Source organism: Melospiza melodia, chromosome 12 (assembly GCF_035770615.1).
Source record: "Melospiza melodia melodia isolate bMelMel2 chromosome 12, bMelMel2.pri, whole genome shotgun sequence".
Taxonomy (NCBI): domain Eukaryota; kingdom Metazoa; phylum Chordata; class Aves; order Passeriformes; family Passerellidae; genus Melospiza; species Melospiza melodia.
In genome coordinates this window covers 9,860,730-9,879,563 of record NC_086205.1, presented here as the reverse complement: position 1 = coordinate 9,879,563, position 18,834 = coordinate 9,860,730, and the positions used below count along the sequence as shown (strand labels likewise).

General features: G+C 41.9%; 2 protein-coding genes across 2 annotated transcripts in view; one reads left to right on the top strand and one right to left on the bottom strand.

Annotated features, from left to right (window-relative positions):
* LIMS2 (LIM zinc finger domain containing 2) overlaps nt 1–18,834 on the top strand; it is a 32,391-nt gene that overhangs the window by 4,710 nt on the left and 8,847 nt on the right. The window contains exons 2-4 of the mRNA XM_063166783.1: nt 8,896–9,055; nt 9,918–9,984; nt 10,293–10,413. Of these exons, the coding sequence (XP_063022853.1) occupies nt 8,896–9,055; nt 9,918–9,984; nt 10,293–10,413 (348 nt within the window). The remainder of the gene's footprint in view (nt 1–8,895; nt 9,056–9,917; nt 9,985–10,292; nt 10,414–18,834) is intronic.
* GPR17 (G protein-coupled receptor 17) lies at nt 10,592–17,517 on the bottom strand. The gene is made up of 2 exons (XM_063166763.1): nt 17,120–17,517; nt 10,592–13,252 (listed from the first exon to the last, which is right to left on the bottom strand). The coding sequence occupies exon 2, from the start codon at nt 13,219–13,221 to the stop codon at nt 12,190–12,192; it is 1,032 nt and encodes a 343-aa protein (XP_063022833.1). The 5' UTR covers nt 13,222–13,252; nt 17,120–17,517; the 3' UTR covers nt 10,592–12,189.

Sequence of the window (18,834 nt, the reverse complement as noted above, 5' to 3'; positions counted from 1 at the left end):
TCTGGTTTTCTTTAAGTGTCTGAAGGGATTCCTGGTTGTTGATATTAATTTAGAACTCATGAAGTCATCAGTCATGCTACAAAAATCCTCTCCCCTCCCCTTCCCTCCCTTTTTGTTTTCTTGCAGTTTACTAAAAAGTAATTTGTTAATAATGACTCTTAGGATATTTTCATGGTAATTCTTGAAGGCCAGAGAGCTCTGGAGCCTGGAATGCCAAGTATGTTCTTCCTCCCTGCTTCCTGACCCTCTGCTGTGAGCGGCTGCAGTGAGGCCGGAGAGCAGAAGTGTTTGCAACCTTGTTTCTTGGAATATGCTTTGTCCAAGTGGAAGGAACAGCTCTGTTGTTTACAGTATCTTAGGACATGGTGTAGTACAGCAGCCTGCAGGGAAGCACTTGGAGATGCTGGGGTCAGATACTGATCTGCAGTAAACTGTAGTCTTTGCTGTCAAAGCTCTTGTAATCTGCTTTGCCTTTCTCCATTTTGCTGTGTTTCGATCAGAAAGGTTTCTTTCTGATTCAAGTGTCTAATTATGTGAAGACTCAGGATTTATTTTTTTTTTACCTCAGTTGTGACATTTATACAGATGCATTCTGCAAGGCTAGGAAAGAATGAGGTAGCCCCTAGTGTGCTGCATTAAGTAAATAATTCCTAGTGGAATACAGGAAGGAGGCTGTCAGGTCTTTAAGGATATGGCAGAATGGCAGAGAGGCTGTGCTTGCTGGGGTGTCTGTGCATCCTGCTTCAGCTCTTCTGCAATGTAAACCAGCAGCCCGCAGGAAGGTGACTCACTGAGCGTCGCGCTGCCGGCGTTGCTCCCGCCGTGTCCCTGCACTCCCTGCAGAGGGGCCGGGGTGCATGGCCGGCCTCAGGCTCCGCGGGCTGGCAGCCTCCAAGCTCTACCAGCGCCGGCAGGATCGCCTCAGTGGCACGGGGTCCCTGCTGAGCAGCAGGACACACACGGCACCTGGCACTCCTGGGTAGGTCTCCAAGGTGAAGGGAATGGCGTTGTGAAAGCATTTTGCAGGATTTGATGGATTTTCGGTTCTGGTGGTGGGGCTGCTTTATTTAAAGTGAGAATTGTTGGCACAGAGCCAGAGGGGAGGAGGTGGCTTTGTTTCCATTTCCAAGTAGATTAAGAAGGAAAGGACTTTCCTGATGAGAAAGCTTTCAGTTTTTAACAATAACAGGAAGGCAACAATGGAGAACCTTTCCCATTTCTGTGCTGGACTGTTCAGAACCAGAATTAGTGCTTGTGTTGGTTTTGCATGGCCTGGTTTTTGGTAGCAGGGGTGGCCACAGAGGTGGCTTCTGTGAGAGGCTGGTAGAGGCTTCCACCATGTCCGGCAGAGCCAGTCCCTGATGGCTCTGAAGATGGACATGGCCAAGGCTGGGCCACTTAGAGCTATTGGTAATGCCTCTGTGATGTCATTGAAGAAGAAGATCAAAAGAAAGTGGGGCACAATTTTTTACTAGCCAGAGAAGAGAAGGAAGTGAGAGCGCATGAGGAAAACAACATGGACAATGGAGAAGGAGAGAGAGAAGGGGCTCCAGGTGCTGGAGCTGAGATTTCTCTGCAGGCTGTGGTGAGGACCTTGGTGAAGCAGCTGTGCCCCTGCAGCCCATAGGGATCCATGGGGGATGCAGAGATCCAGCCACAGCCCATGGGGATCCATGGGGGATGCAGAGATCCACCTGTAGTGGGAAAGGTGCCCACACCAGAGGAGATGAATGCCTGGAGGAGGCTGTGATCCAGTGGGAGACCCAGTGGAGAGAGGGGGCCCTGCTTCCAGTCTGGAGGAGGACTGCACCCCATGGAAGAGTGTCCAATGCCACAACAGTTTTGGGAGGACTGCTGCATGTGGGATTGGAACCATGTTGGAGAGCTGTCTCCTGTGAGCAGGGACCCCACGGTCTCACATGGGAGTGGCTCCTCTCTCTGAGCAGTGAGAGAAACCACGGGTGGTGAACTGACCAAAACCCCCATGCCCTGTGTCCCTGCACTCTCCGTGGGAAGGAGGGAGGTGTTGGGAGAAAAAATGTGTTTTAAGGGCTTATTTATTTCTCATTATCCTCCTCTCACTTTTTTAGTAAGAAATACACTTTGTGCCTCTGAGTTGAGACTGTTTTGCCCTTGGAATGTTTTCTCCCAGTCCTTATCTCAACTCATGAACTCTTTGTTTAATTTTTTTCCTCTCTTCTGCCCAGCTGTAGCAGGGGAGGGTGAGTGACTGTTTGAGTGCCTGGCGTTTGTCCAGTGTCAAATTGTGACAGTGTTAGTGGTGTTAATGGTGAAGCATTTGGGCACTGTGGGAGTAAAATAAGGGTGAAATGCAGTAATTTTTCAAAATGTTGATAAAATTCTTTCATTCTTTGGGTTTTAGGGTTCAGTAGTCAATTCTTTACCCATACTGTTAATAGCAAGTTCATTGATTTTAGGTTTTGTAAATAACTCCAATCCAGCTTCCGAAACCAAAGCTTTCAACTGTAGCTGCTTCATGAGAACGTGTAAACCAGAGCTTCTTAAATCTGTCCAGACTATTCCATTGCTTGACATGATCATTACTTTTTCCAGGCTTCACATTAAAATTTTACTCCTGAATTTTCATTAGTTAATTTTGTGCAGGAGGTAAATTGTAGGTACACAGTTTGTGGTAATGGCCCAGCCTCATCCCCAGTGGGCACAGCTGTGAGCAGCACTGACAGCAACGAGCCATGGAGTGCCCAGGGGCACTGAGCAACCACCAAAGGGAACAGAGGGCACACAGGGGCAGGGCATCAACAGGAGGGGATAAAAGGCTGGGCTACAGAACAAGGAGGGCCAATGGTTGCAGCCTTGTGAAGAGGGAAAGTGTAACTGTGTAAGCTCCAACTGAGTTGGAGCTTTCTGAAATTGTGTGGTGATGCTCTGTGTGTCATGGCTATCTCAACTGCAATATATGCTGTGGCAGTAACTTAGCAGTAGTTAAATCAAACTTAGTTTCTTGCATTTTGGGAGAACTGTGAGCTGCAGCAGCAATATGGGATCTGAAGTCTGAGTCACTGGAGAGAGCAGTGAGTATCCAGGAGAGATAGTTTTCTTTTTCTAGCAGTTAGTTCTGAATTTTAGACTTTTCTTAGCAGGAAGTTGGCCTGATGCTTACCTGGACACTAGGAATTAGTTTGGCTTCTCAATATAAGTTGTGCATCCCTCACTAAAACTCTCCTTTTCCCGCTCTTTTTAGCTAATAGCTCTTAGTTAGTTGGTAAATTTTTTATTTTTCCTACGAGAAGCTGTGGGTGTGAACATATGAGAATTTAATGAGGGGAGCTAACAAGGAGGTGAAGGAAATGGTGATGCCATTGAGTGGAGACAGTGCTGGTCAGGAAAAGTGAGAAGCATGAAAGAGGCCTGTGAGAGGAAGGAAAAGCTCTGAAAAAGCAGATGTACAAATAAACTGAGTATGTTTTTCACATCATAGTTCTTGAAGCAACATAAGCATAAAGCCAATATATTTTGATTTTATTGAGCAGGTCACAGTGCTGACAATTTTAATCCATTTGAGATGTTTCTCTCCTGAATTATTTTATCCATGGGTTTTGAGCTAGTGATAATTTTTGCTTCTCCTTCCTGATAGGCCTTGATAGTTTATGTCCTTTATTCAGGCAAAGGAGAGTAATCAGCAGTAGTGCTGCTGCTTGTTGGAGATAATTGCTGAATACACGTGGGGAATGATTTGTGTTGTCAGTGCTGGTAAACACACATCATATTTAAGCTCCTTTGAGCTAGTGGAAGTGAAGAAGAGAAAGATGTAATGTGTGTAAGGAGTTGTTTCTCAAATAGACATTCTGGATGAAGTGGTGCATGCTTGATAATAAAAGGGTGGTTTTCCTGTGCAAGAGGAATATTTTATTTAAAACCTGTATGTTTCTTTATCTTTATATTTACCTGGGCTGAGTAAACACTGCTAACTGTGTGTCTCTACAAGTAATTGGTCATCATTTACTGGTAACAAGTATGTCCTGGTGTCGAGAGGGACTCCCAAGTATCCATGGCATAGGACTTTTTTCTGCGTGAATACCAAGAGATTTTTCTGGTGCTAGTCTCAAAAGTCTGCCTGATTGCAGCTTCCTGCAGGTCAGCCATACAGACCTTGTACTCTGGCCTCAGCTGCAATATGTGTTATTTTATTTTTTAACCCCTCCAGTTTCTACTCAATTGCAAATTGCTGTTGCTGGTAGGCCCAAGGAGACATTGGTTTTTTCTCATATTGTGACCATAAGTTACATTTGGATGTTTTTCTTAATTTTGGTTATCCCTCTGTTCTAAGTAAGAAAGAAAAGTGTTTATTTCACAGAGAGTTTGGGGGCTGCATGATCAAGGAAGATATACTGAGAGAAACATTATTAATTTCTTATTTAGTCAGTGAAAAAGTATTTAGCATGAACTGAAAATTCAATGCAAGCATAAGGAGAAAGGCTGAAAATGTTAAGCTATGCATGTAGTTTACCAAATGCACAACCAATCATGCATTAAACAAATGGGAAATATTTTTTCCAACATTTTATGACAAGTTTAATAATAAGCATACTAAAGAAGTTGATTCAGTTTGGAAAAGTTGTCCAGATAAGTCCATTGCAGAGAGATTTTTGGAATGATAAGGATAGCTGGGGGCTGTTTTTCAGCCCTAGTTCATGAACTGACACCCTTCCTCTTTTGTTCTTTGCATTAGTCATTATCTGTGAAATTAATCAAAAACTCTGGTATTGTCCCAGGAGATTTCATTTGTATCTTTGGCAACATTGAGGGCTTTAAGTCAGTAATTCTCAGCTGTGCTGTGGGGGTGGGAACCAGCCCCTCTCCTGGAGCGCTCTCATTTTTGTCTTGGCTGCTGTGACACAAACAAGTGGTGATAGCTTTTCCAGTTCATCATATCTGTCTGTGCATACATACCAGAAATGTAATCGTGTTGTGATATTTTCTGTATACACTTGCTCCTACTGGCAGATCAGAATGAGCAGAAAACATATTTTTAGGGTTCCACAGCATAGGTTTTGCTCTCTGCCGAGGTTTGGATAATGCTCTGGGTTCTTGTGTCTCCAAGTATTGTCTTGCTTTCTTTTTGTATCTGCAAGATTTTGGGTCACTATTAAACAATTCTTCATTCAGCATTGTGATGAAGAAGAAATCTATGTGACACTAAAGTCAAAAAACTTTTGAAAGCAATTAAAGAAAACTTTTTTTGACTGGGCTTTTCTGACAGAAGCACTCTTCACTCCTGCAGTTCCTGTTCTTCTGAGGCAAAATCTGAGGCTGTTCATCTGTTCTCCTGATTGTCCAATGTCTGGTTCATTTTGCCTTGTAGCCACGTTTAAAATAATGAAATCTGCAAGTGTGATGGTGAAGGCTGGAGCTCCTCTTCTGATCTCTTAGCATTGGAATTATTATATTTGCTTCTTTTTCCTCAATCTGTCACCAGTGGTAGATCCCTGTGAACAAATGTTTTCAAACAGAGGTAGTATTGACTTCAGTGATAGAAGGAGGTAAAATGCTTTCAAATATTTCTGTAAAGAAGGAACTTTTGTTTCTCTTTTTTGTTTCTTTTTTTTTCCATTCAAGACCTATGCTGGTACTTTAGAGTAAATACTTCTGAGAAGTCAAAGCATGAGAAACCTAGTTATAATGGTAACAACATAATTTCTGTAAATCAGGTACTTTGTCAAAGATAATCTGTTAAAGATACAGCACATACTGATGAAAGATTGGGAAAAGCATTGTTCCAATGCTGATATTTTTTGGGTTTGTGCAGGACAGGATAACTTCAGGATGCTGATCTCATCGTGTTTTAACAGCCTTTCCTGTCTTTGTGTCACCAGCTTATTGTTAAAACAGAGGAAGATTCTTTATTTTACTGAATAGCAAAAAATCAATGAGCAAACAGAATAGAAGAAGCACTTTATATTGGGGACTGTCCTTTGTGGGAAAGATTTGGGTGTAGATATCTGATGAGTGGCACAGCAAGTCAGACTTTTGGAAAGGATGGTTGTGGTGTTACTCTTCCTTTCCTTGTGCTGCCAGCAGAAGTGCTTTTGCAGCAGTGTGGTAAACTGAACCTTAAAAATGCTGTGAATTAGCAAGGTGCTCCCTCTGCCTTCCAGCTTTGATTAATTTTAACCTTGAGCTAGTTGAAAAAATGCTTGGTTTTGTATAAACAAGAGGGCATGCAGGGCCGTGTACTCAGGGGAAATTAAGAAATTGGTAGATGTTAAAGTTAAACCTTTGAATAAATGCAAAGTCGTATCTTTAGGGCAATGATGAAGTGGCAAATTGTAGCTTGAGTGCAAGACAATAAAATGTCTTAAGCGAAAAGGGATGCAGAGTTAAAAATGGAAAAAGAGCAAGGATGCAAAACTCTTGGTGTGGATTGTCAGAAAGCCACAGCTGCTGGTTTGCATTGCAGGAGGTACATTGGTCACGAGCTGATGGGGTTCACTTGACTCCTGTAGTCTGGCTCTTCCCAAAAGGTTCAGCTGAGGCAGAGAACTGAGTTGTTATTTTTTGTACTGGTTCTTTCATTTATATTTTCCTGGACTAATAGTTTCTCTCATCCTCATAATGAGTCACACTTATTAGCTCATTTGGGTGGACAGCTCAGACTGTATCACGATCATCTTTCTTATGCTTTTGAGGAAGTCTTGTCAGGAGCAGCATCAACATCAGGGGAGTCCCTGGGTCACCATTATCTTTGTTACCAAGACAGTGGTGGGACTTGTGTGGGAATCCCTCCTGGGGTGGCTGCTGTGCAGTGTCCCAGCTGCAGTGCATTTCATGCAGGTTGCAGGCTTGAGTTGTTGTGAAATGCCATTGTGGGGGTGGCTGCTCTAGCAGAGTTCACCCTGCATGTTGATACTGGCACTGGTGTGTCCCTTGGGAGAAAGAAAAAAAGAAAGAAAATTAGGGTTTTTTTTAAATGTTGAATTCACATTTATAAAGGAAAAAACCCAACAAACACAAGATATTGCTTTGCTGTTAGTGTCTAAAGTGTAACACTTGCTGGTTTGCCTGTTTTTTCTCCTAGAGGAGATTTTTCACTATGATGACATCAGTCTTTATTAATCTTGGCTGTAGGCTAGCTCAAGTCTTGGAATTTAGGAACTGAATTTTTCAACAGGGAAGAAGTACTTGAAGGGAAGATTATATTTTCAAGTCCTGGTACAGATTTGTGTGGTGTAGCTGGAAGAGTGATGACTGAAAACCAAGCTGATTAGGTGATGGCTTTCTGCAAACACTGATGTTTTAGTGTTGACCCATTCCCTTGGTACTGTGTCAGGATAAAAAATATTTCTTTAACCTATAATCTCTAGTTTATGAAATTACAGGATTTCCTCTTGTCCCTAATTCCAGTCCATGTCTGTTTTTTTACATATCCTTTGTACTGCAAGAAGGAAACGAGTTGTAACAAATTTTTGCTAAATTGGTACTCCATTCTTGAAGCTATTGTGGTCTGTCTTGGTTTTTGCCTCCCTTGGAACTGCAGCATAGAAAGTCAGTCTGGTTTTACTGAGGGGTGGCTCTAGGTCACAGTCCAGGGTGTGCCCTGGGTGTCCCCTCTGCAGAGGAGAGACCCTTGGCTCAGCTCAGGCAGCTGGAGTCAGGGCTGGTTGTGCTGCCCCAGGAGTGGGAGGCTGCTCCCTGCTCATTCCAGTTGTGCTCTGGGCATGAAGCGCTGGAATGCAGACACTGGCCTGGTTTGGAGGGCACATCTCTGACCAGAGCAAAGAGAATCTGCTCCTGGAAAAGCTTCTTGAATTACTGTTCTCCATGAGGAGGTGGGGAAAGTAGCATGTTGGGTTGTTGAGTAACATTAACAGTGGAAAATCAGTTCAGAGTACCTTTGAATCTAAAAAGAAAGAAAAAAGCCTTGTGAAACAAGCTGTCTTTCATTTTATGCATATATTACCTATCTCAGGAAAGTACCATACAAGTAGTTTGGAGATTTTTTTAACATGGTAGCAATTTTTTATACTTCTACCTATAAAATTGCAGTCTTTCCAATCATGGAAATCAAAAGGTGTCCAGAAGGCATAAAAAAAAAATTCTGTAACTAAAGGTGTAGTAATATTGAGGTTTTACACTGTTGGATAGTCTGGTGGTTAAAAGGAAAATCACACTGCAACAAGAAACTGAGATATACCTGATAATTTTTCCCCCCTGCTTTGCACATGTGCTATACATTTTAAAACTGCATTAACTTATAGTAGTATGCTGGCAAGCATGAGAACTTTGTAGAAGAGATTAGGGTGATTCCTTATTCTAGGGTAGGTTGTGGAAGAGATTAGGGTGATTCCTTATTCTAGGGTAGGCTGAGGAAATGTTATGTGATTTATAAGTGTGGCTTGGGGGGGGGGGGGGGGCTTGCCTCATGTTCTGAGGAAATGAAGCTGAGGTGTTGGCCATGCCAGCTAGAGGGACTTCTCCCTGCCCATAGCATTTGACAGTTTGAACTAATTTGTCAGGAGGACAGGGGCCTGTGGAGGGGAAAATGGTTTGTTACTGCTGACAGTGAAGGGGAAGAGTGCAGTGGGATATCAGTGCTGACTACACATCAGAAAATCCATGGGCCCAAGAAGTCAGGATCATTGGGTTTGCTGCTCCCCAAACTGATGATTTGTGAGAAATAGTGGGTATTTTCTATGAGCTGTTAGCAGTATGATGTAATGGCGTGAAGCTTTGGTGAAGTAGCCAAAAGTGTGCAATAGGTACATCTGTTACTTGACTTCATCTGCCGCATACGAGTTGTCAGAACCTTATTTCTAACTGATGTCAGTGACTCATTGATCTTTTTGTTGCCAAAGGGAGTTTAAAGCAGCTGGAATGTTGTGTTGGTAAATGCTCTTGCCCTTGCCTTTGTTGCAGTAACATGTCTGACGCTCTGGCGAACGCCGTGTGCGAGCGCTGCCAGGCGCGCTTCGACCCTGCCGAGAGGATTGTGAACAGCAATGGGGAGCTGTACCACGAGAGCTGCTTTGTCTGTGCCCAGTGCTTCCGGCAGTTCCCAGAGGGACTCTTCTATGAGGTAAGTTCCCATGCTGCTTGGAAGAGAGGAGAAATAGCTCTGATAAAGTGCAAGGAATTCTCAGCTTTCTTGCGTGTTTAATTTCTTAGCCATAAATATTTGTCGCCATTTTTTGGAGGAGCTTCCAACTTAATCTCCTTTTTTTTTTTCTTCTCACAGCAAAAGCTGCTCTTTGGGTAACATGCATTTCAAAAAGAAAATAAAAAGTGTTTTGTTAATCATCGCAAAAATCACAAAATGGTTTGGGTTGGAAGGGACTTTACAAATCATCACGCAGGGCCACTCTCCACTGGACAGGTTGCTCAAAGCACTGTCCAACCTGGCCTTAATATTTCATTAGACAAAAGTGATTTTTTTGTCTTTATTTTTAGACAATTGTACTAAACTGTTCCAGTTGGCAACTGTAATAAGTGAACCCATTTAAAAGCTAGATTGAGTTCTTTTACAGAATCTGCACAAGCACACATTTTGAATAACACATTGGTTTAAACTTGCTGTATTTTATTTTGGCATGAGTTTTAGCCTCATGTAGGAGGAACAGTGGTTCTGAACTAAACTAAAGCAAAAATGAAATTAAATGCAACTATAATGAAAGGATTTTGGGGTATTCTTCAGGATTTTTACTGTACTCTAGCAGCATTGCTATTAGTTTACCTGTGCAAATTCACCACGAGGCTGAAGCCATATGTGGATATTTCTTGAATGAGAGCCTTTAAGAGAAAAACAGGTGTGTAGGGGGCTAGAACTGGAAAATGTGACCTTGATTAAATGGTCGTATCAATGGAAAATCATGCTGCACTGTCAAGATGTAAAAGTAGTTCAGTTATTCATGAGGACTCCTTCTCTCTTGTTTTGTTTGCAGTTTGAAGGTAGGAAGTACTGTGAGCATGACTTCCAGATGCTGTTTGCTCCTTGCTGTGGAGAATGTGGTAAGAAATGGCAAATATCAACCAGGGCTTAACAGCTGCAGGGCTGTGCAAACCTTGCAGCATTGCTGGGACATCCAATCCCTTGGGCTAGGGTTGTTGGGGTTGCTTTAAGGAGTCGGGAGCTCTGGATGAGAACAAAGCATGATACCAGCAGTGATTTTGGGCTATTCTGGTTGTGGGAATAATTTTGGGTTTTTTTGAAAGTTAGACTGTAATAGTAGTTATGGAATTAAAGTGGAAGGACTGTGAAGGACAGTAGATTTTGATTAGACTGTTTTCTGCATGGATCTCATGGTTTCCTTTTGCAGGTGAGTTCATTACTGGGCGTGTTATCAAGGCAATGAACAACAACTGGCACCCAGAATGTTTCCGCTGTGAGCTCTGCGATGTGACCCTTGCTGACCTGGGTTTTGTGAAGAATGCTGGCAGGTAAGAGGGAGCAGGAGCACAGAAAGTTTTATTAATGTGTTATTGATGCAGCTATGAGCTGCTGAGAGTGGTTTTACAGTTAGTTTTACACTGAGAAGGAAAGCTTGAAAAGGTACAGAAGAAAGTTTAGGAATAACTTGTTAGGTGAGAAGTTCTTCATCCAATGAAACATGTTCTTGTTTTCAATAGAAACTCAAGTTTTAGTGGCTACTGAATGCATTCTGGAAAAGAAAGGAATTTCAGGCAGAAGGCTGCATAATAAGTGAAAAAAGGGATTGGGTGATCTCAGGCAGGCTGTTCATCAGGTAAGCTGCTGAGCAGGAAATCAAGATGTAGCAAAAGGCCAAAAGAACAACACAATGATTACAGCAAAGTCTTCTCAGCCTGTCATTCCACTGGTCTTCAGAAATTATTTATTTTAAATGCAGAAATACACAATGAATGCTAGAGGTCAATTAATGCATTTAATTTGGAAATAAGAAATGAAAATACAAAAGAGAGCTTATACAAAAGCATACAATTATAAGAAAATAAAACAGTCCAGCAGTTAAAAGACAGTGTTGCACAATTCAGAGTTAATTTTAGGCTTTCATATGTTATGAGCAAAGCCTAGTAGTTTCCTAGAGTTTATATTTTCACTAACTAAGTGGTGAAGGAAGGAAGAAAAGTTCACATACTTGTATCTGTCCAGCAGGGAGTCTTCTCAACTCCCTCTTATTTTTTCATACTGCATGTAACCTCTGTGCGTTAGTTTTTTGAGCTGGGCATAATTGATTTTATTTTGGCATCTCATCTTGCTAGAATGGGCTGTTGGAATAGCACTTAGGGTGTTTTTGGGAAGCAGTCAGGATAAAAGTTCAAGCAAGATAAAGGATGTTTGATTTTGTAATTTGTGGACCAAATCTCAGATGGTAAGGAACTCGTTCCCAAAACTTAGCAGAGTTGTGTGTGTATCTCTGTAACAATATATTTCGCCTGCCACATGATTTCCTGTAACATTTATATCCATAGCATTGAAGCAGTCTTTTAGGAATTATTGGAAGCTTGTGTGTTCTTTTTTTCCCTTTTCATTGTAGCAGGCGTGTTTTGCTGGATGCAGTTTTTATCAGTGAGAATAACAATAATCCCTACTTATCCATAGTGAAGGAGTAGTCTTGCTAGATAAGTCACAAAAAAGAACTGTAAACCATCTTAAAGCTAGGAATCTCTTCTGTCTTAATTCCTGTCCAGACTGGGTTCATTGCTTCATTCTGATTTTTTTTTTCCTGTCACCATTTAGTACCAATTTTCTCTCTATTACATATAAACACTTTGAATTCAGAAACTTGAACAAGATGTGCAAATGTGGAGGTTTTTTCATCGGGCAGGTCTGTCTCAGGAGTGGATCTCTACTGCTGGAACAATGTGAAATTTTAAATAAGGCTGTATGCATTGCGCAGAGAAAGCACTGAGTGCTTTGGGAATTCAGTTATTTGAAAAAACAAAATACATGGGTCCATTTCCCTCATTGTCCCCCTTCCCTATTCCTAAATGCTCAACCCCCAGTTTCAGTTCTTGGAAACCAGAGGATCTGTCCTTCTGTTTGCAGTTTCAGCAACACAAACACATGTGTTCTCTATGGTCAAGGGGTTCTTGTTAATGGCAGCCCCATAAAAACAACTTCTCTTTTCAGGATGAGTTTCACTCTGGTTGGACTGTCTTGCTGCATATTTGTGCTCTCAGCTGATTTTGGTGGAAGAGAGTGTTCTTAAGATGAAGCACTGATAAGAGTCATGTTCACAGTTCAGATTTAGCACTTAGTGAGCTTTCATTTGTCTTACCCTCATATGTTTGAGGCAACATTATGGTCTTTTTAATGCAGAACAGATTGCACAAAGCCTCACGGAATTTCTCAGCCACAAAAAAATACATGATGGGGTCGAAGGCCCCGTTGAGGCTGGTGAGGCAGGAGGTGACGCGGTTGCTGAGGGCCAGCAGACGCTGCGTTTCACAGGAAGCTCTGCTCCCGTTGTAGTGGAGAATATAAATGAAGCGATTGACGTGGTAAGGTACAAAGCAAATTAGGAAGATCATCAGGACCATGATGATCATTTTGACAGCTTTTTCCTTTAGGTGTTTCTCAACTCGGTTCCCACTCTTCAGGCTCTGGATGATGAGTAGGTAGCAGGTCACCGTAGTCACAAAGGGGAAGGTGAATGCCACTGCTAAGGACACGAGGGCGTGGCGTGAGGCCTTTTCTCTGTAGAGCTGCAGGCACACAGTTGTGTTTTTCATCTGGACAGTCTGCACACTGAGCAGCAGAGGTGCCATTGCCACCCCAACAACGACCCACAGGAATACACACGTCACGTGGGCATAGCGGGGCCTGCGGAGCTTGATGGACTTCACCGGGTGCACGATGGCCAGGAAACGGTCAACACTGATGCACATCAGGAAGTAAATACTGGCATACATGTTGAGGTAGAAAAGAAAGCCTGTGAGTCTGCATGGGATCTCACCAAATGGCCAATGGTTACCAGAAAAATGGTACACCAGCCGGGTGGGGAGTACCAGCACAAAGAACAGGTCAGCCACAGCAAGGTGCATCAGGAAAATGTTGGCAGGTGTGCCTGACTTCTGGTCCCGGATGAAAAGCCAAAGAGCCAGGGCATTGCCAGCAAAAGCCAGGATGAAGTCCAGAAAGTAGAAAATGGCAAAAATCATGTTCTCAAGGTGTGTCTCTTTGCCACATTGCTCTGATGTTTCCAAACTGAAATTTGATTGATTTGAGCAGTTGAAGAGCTGGCTTGAAGCTGCAGGCCCATTCATTTTTCTCCACAGTTCTGCAGAAGAAAAAGCCCTAAATGTGAAAGAATTAAGATGTTATATTACAGAAGAACTGAGATCTGTGCAAAACAAAAAAAAGACAGACTGAAGAACCCATACATGAAAGTCAGCAATGTCTCCTGTCTGCTAGCATCAGTGTTTGGTATGACAGATCAGTCTGAATTTAAATGTTATATTAGAATTCTGAATACCCTCTGCTCAGCTGAATTTACCAGAGCAGTGATTCCCATGGAAGGAACCCCAATGAAGAGCTGGCTAGCTGGTGATGAGTTGGTCTCTAGCCTGTGCTGAGGTCAGTCTTATAACCAGGTAGTGAGATGCTTGTGTGTCTGGTTAAGAGGAGCAGGAGTGAGTTCTGTATATCTAACTAGAAAGTATTTGCCGTATTTCAATTTGAAAGCCTGATTCAGGACTTTGGAGTTCCTGATGAGTCAGCTTTTCTGAGCACAGGTATTTGTTGTAAGGTGATCTAGCTTAGAATATGTCTTGTTTTTAAAAGAGATAAAAGACAGGTCAAATATTGCTGTTATTTAAAAACCCACAGGGTTCCTGAACCTTTGAGCATTATTTTAGTTTAAAGTCCTGTGTTTAAGGCAAATGCACCTAGTTCCAATGTAGAAGGAAACTTTTCAGATGGGTAGCAACATCTCATTTGACGCTGAATTGACCCAGAGAAGATTTTAAATAATGCCCATGCTGTCAGTCACCTCTCAAAGTGTGTCATCCTTCAAAAACCTGAGCTCCACTGTGGTTTATCCAGAGCCTTTTCCAAGTAGAAGCTTAGCAAAACTGGTCTTAGCTCTGCCAGCCTCTGTTTGCAATGTCCTGAACAGCATCAACAAGAAGTGTGATAGGATTTTCTGAGCACCTGCCCATGGCTTTTTGTACATTGCTTGTCTGTGGGTGTAGGTAGTAGGGAAATGCAGGTGGTCTGAAGTTCCAGCATTGTCTCTATTACTTAGATTTCTCAGAAGTGTTACAGTCTGTGCAGCAGCACCTCCACTTTGCTCACTCTTGCCTTTTGTACTGACTGAGCATTTCTCCATAGTATTCAATACATCTTTAAATATATCCATTATGCATCCAGCTCCCCAACAGAATTCATTGTTCAGATGCCCAAAAATATTGGGATCATAGAGAACTGAAATGGGATTAAGGACAAACAAATATATTGGTAAATGTAAGAGAATTCTAAGGTAATTAATATCTTCAGTTTGGCTGCTGTTACTTTCAGGTGAAGAGAAAACTGGAATAACTGGAGACAAATGTGCTAGATCACTTCTATTTGGTTCACAGTTGAAGAGACAAAGTCAACAGCAGGGAGACTGGATGAAATTTAGAAATTTGAAGTTCTGCCTATGGCCACAGAGGGCCCTTCTTACTTCATGCATTGCTTGGATACTCTTCTGGATTTATTACAAGTTGCTAACTTGCCATTACTTGCAATTGCATGTGCAAGGAAGACTGTACAGCCCTTTTTGTTCTTATCTGTAAAAATACTTGGGAAATTGTGCTTTTACATACAAAAAGAAAATGCCTTTTTTTTTATGAAGGTTACAAGTTTAAAGATGAGACCACAATTTTTTGTTTATATTCTTCATTTGTCCCTTACAAAGTAAATTCTTGGGCCTTGCAGGTTTTAAAGTTTGTATGGGATAGTAACATTGACTCACATACTTGTCCTCCCTGGATGGAATTAGTTTAAATATGTATTTTTCTGTTGCATACCAAAGGAGAAACACATGAGACCATGCCTTTTTACTGGCTGTTAATTTATGATGATGCTTATCACTTCATGTTCTAGCTATTAACCCTTTTTTTCATGTCAGGCCCATTGTTTAATTATGCTTTTCATCTGCAAAAGGTGTAAATCAGGTGATCTTTGTGTACACACCTGCTGGGGATAGTATTATGGCTAAACATTGCTCTGTCCATGGTTGTGACACCTGAGCAAGCAGTAAATGCTGGCTTGGAGCAGCTGAGAAAGCAGAAAGCAGGGTTGTCTGATAGAACAGACTGGGATGGCTCTTGTCTTACTGATAATGCTTTAAATCAGTTCCCAAAATGAAAGAATAAGCAGACTTTTCCCTGTTTTCCCTGTTACAAGCTGATAATTGGGAGTTTAACAGCATGATACACTGAACCAATTAATTTGAATTGCTTTCCTAAGGCAGATCTTGGAAATTCAGATTCAGCTGTGTGTCAGTGCCAGACTTAGAATAGGCAAGACTTCAAAGTTGAGAGCTTTATCCTCACTGATGGCAGCATTGAGTCTGCTGTGGATTTCTATACAGACATGCTTTCAGTGCAAAATGCTGTGGGCTGGAGTAGAAAGGAGAATGTCAGAGCTATCTGGAAGCCCAGTATGTCAGTGTCAGGAAGAGAGAGGCTTAGAACTAATGATAAAATTGGAATAGATTCAGTGGTTGCAAATGACAGCCTTCACAGGAAAGCTGCTATTATCTAATTTACTTTTTAGAGCAAGGTGAAGTGAGATTAATTTTGCTTATGTTTTAAGTTAAAATGAAATTTTAATTACAGCTTTAATGGTTTTTTTTTTGTAATTGTAGTTAATGGGTGAAAATAGTGGTGTAGCACTTGAGTAGGTTCAGAAAAAAGCCAGCATGTCACTAGAATTAATTGTTGGGCTTATTTTTAGACTTTACATGCTTTCAAGAAAATTCTACAACTTTAGAAAAGTAGTAATTCTCTGACAGTGTCTTCTTTAGAAGCTGTTGAAAGCCCTTTGCAGTTATTTGCAATTCCGCTCCTATTTTCCTTGGATTTATCCTATAAATTTAAAATAAATGTGTTTAGTCTTTTTATTTTTACAAACAAATCACTGGGATTCCTATAGTCTGTATAAATGCTAAGAGCAAACTAGAAACCTTCACAAATGACCTATAATGTGTAGTCTGTGTTAAGCTGTATGGTGCAAGAGGCTTTCATTCCACAGACAGAAAACTCCTTTAGGAGTCTGGCTCATTATCCAGTAATTTCTGCTTGGACTGCACTCTTGATGTTGTGTGAATATTTAGTGATTTACGTATTGCTGAACAGAGCACTGTTCTGGAATGAGCCATTATCCCAGGCCTCCCAGGGCTGAGCTGAAAGGGGATGTCCCTGCTCATTTGAAATACATGCATGCACCCTGACCATATTTCATGCACTGTTTCTCTTGTGCTCAGAAACAGGCAAGAGAACAATCCACAAGGCTGTCAGTGTGGACATAATGCAGTCAGTCTTTCAGCAGATGCTCTGTCTGTCATTAATGAAAGAACTAGCAGGAGAAATCTTTAGCTCATTGAACACAGTTACCTGGCTAGTTTGGAGCTTTTGTTTGCCCACTGACCTGTATGTTAGGGTTTGTGGTAGGTATTACAAATTCCTGTTCTTGCTCTCAGCTAGAGCAGTTTCTGGTTTGTGCATTTTTATGATTATGACTTCAGTGTCTTGTCAATGAGTATCTCCTATCCTTCACTCAAAGTACTCTTCATTAGAAATAGTCCTTTTCTGACTGAAGTTATTCTCTTGAAAATCACTCTCTGCTGAGCCTGTTTTTCAGCTGAAACACTTGGTTATTGTAAGCATCAAAGCAGTGTCAGAGAGCACTAGACCTACCACACAACTGGCAAAATGGATATACATTAGGTACAAAAGTTTGAAAACCTTTTTTGTTTTGAAGGAGTGACATAAAGACAAGGAAATTATTCTTTGAAGTTTAGAAAATGCTGCCTATTCTTAGATTCAGACATTTCCATTATATTCATCCACCTCAGTAGGTGTTCTGCTCCTCACTGGCACCAGCTAAAACTAATGCTATTAGGAAAGCTCAAAAAAACCCAAAAAAAGCTCCTACTAACAGAAGTTGGTCTCTTACCTCTGTACAATGCCGTCCTGTTGGTGGATTATAGGATCCTTTTGGGAGATGTCTCAACGAACTCCTTCTGATGACAGCAAATTAGAAACAGCAGAGCAAGCAAGATGATTCCAAGACAGTGCAAAGTTTCAGAGTTGCTGAGAGCAGAGGGGAGCCCCTCTATATAGTGTCCTCCTTGCTCTGATAGCACATTATCAGCTCAGTCACACAGGAGCAGGGGAGAGGACACCCCAGCACTGAGGAGCAGTCTTCTTCCCAGCTGAGCTCTTGGCACTGGGGCTGCTGCTATAGATATGAGTATCCTGCATGAATATTCCAGTGTTCATGGTGCTTACTGAAGGCTGCTACTGAACCTCCAGCCCCAAACACAGAATCCTTGGAGTCCCCTGATTATTTTAGGAGGGTGGAGAGATGCATTGTTTGGGGGAAATCTAGTATTAACAGACACAACAGGACACTTCAGAATGGGATAATTCCATAGTGGTGGGAAGGGGGAGGGGGAGAGGGTTAGGGAGAGGGGAGGCTGCTATGGTAACAGCTTAGCCTGTCCAGCACTTCCCTTTGCTTCCAAAAGAGAGGGTCTGTGGGAGGGCAGAGAGTTTGTGAGTGGGGTGGGGGTTGATAATGGTTTATCAGTGCAAATGGCTGAAGGCATCTCATTCAGCTGAATGAGAGGGGTCTCTTTCAGGACTCTTGCTTCGGGGTCCCCATGTCCAGCCCTGTATAATTACTCTGCATTTGACAGTGCTGAGTAAAATTGATGCCTTTATGCTGAGATGAGCACAGCTGTGTTTTTCCTTATAATGGGGTGCTGTCTGCTTTTTCTGGACTCTGTCTGGGCGGACAGTGCTTCCAGGCCTGGGCAGAGACACTTGCTGACAGAAGGACTCAGATTTGGGGAGAATAATAATGATACTTAGCACTTAGACAGGCACCTGCCAGCTGAGAGTCATAAATGTTTGAGGCCTCACAGCAACATGTGTTGTATTCTTGTCCTCATTTCACAGATCTAAGGGTAAATAATTCGCCAGGGCAGAATTTTGGAAGGGACCCTGTGAAGAACCTGCTACTTAATCTGTAAATCTGCCCTTTCCATTTGAGCTTTTTCTTTTGTCTAATGTGTCTTGAGAATGACCTGTAAATCTCAGTGAGTGTTTGATATAGTGATACAGTGAAAGGAATGAAGCAGACTTGTTAGTTTTGGGACACAGCAACCCACAGAAGTCATTCTCTGTCATTTTTCTTTTACCATAAATTCTTCCCAGCCCACAATGTTGCAGCTAGAGGGATAAGTAGTAGGCAACAGCTTCTCCGAGCTCCTAAGTGTGGTGATAAGACCAATGGCTTCCATCAGCCTTCACAAGTTTTTTTATGCCTTTGCCTGAGCTTTTCCACCATAAATTTGGGTTATCTGCCTGTTTAGAAGTGTACTTGTAATGTGTTCAAGAACATGTGCTAGGAATACAGCTGCTTTTACCACATAAAATTCTATGGTTCTTAATTTTCTTTGACTTAGGAGTAAAAGGAATTTGCAGGCAACAAGAGGTCTCTTGTTTTCCCTAGATGTTGAAGACTAAGGAATCCAGCCATAGTAAAAGGCATTCAAGCAATGCGCTTTGGTTTGATATATTTTATTCTCTTCTTGACTCCCTCCCAGTGCTGTAATGCCTCTGCTATGGTTGGATCCATTAGTTATAGATAGTGGGTGTTGCCAC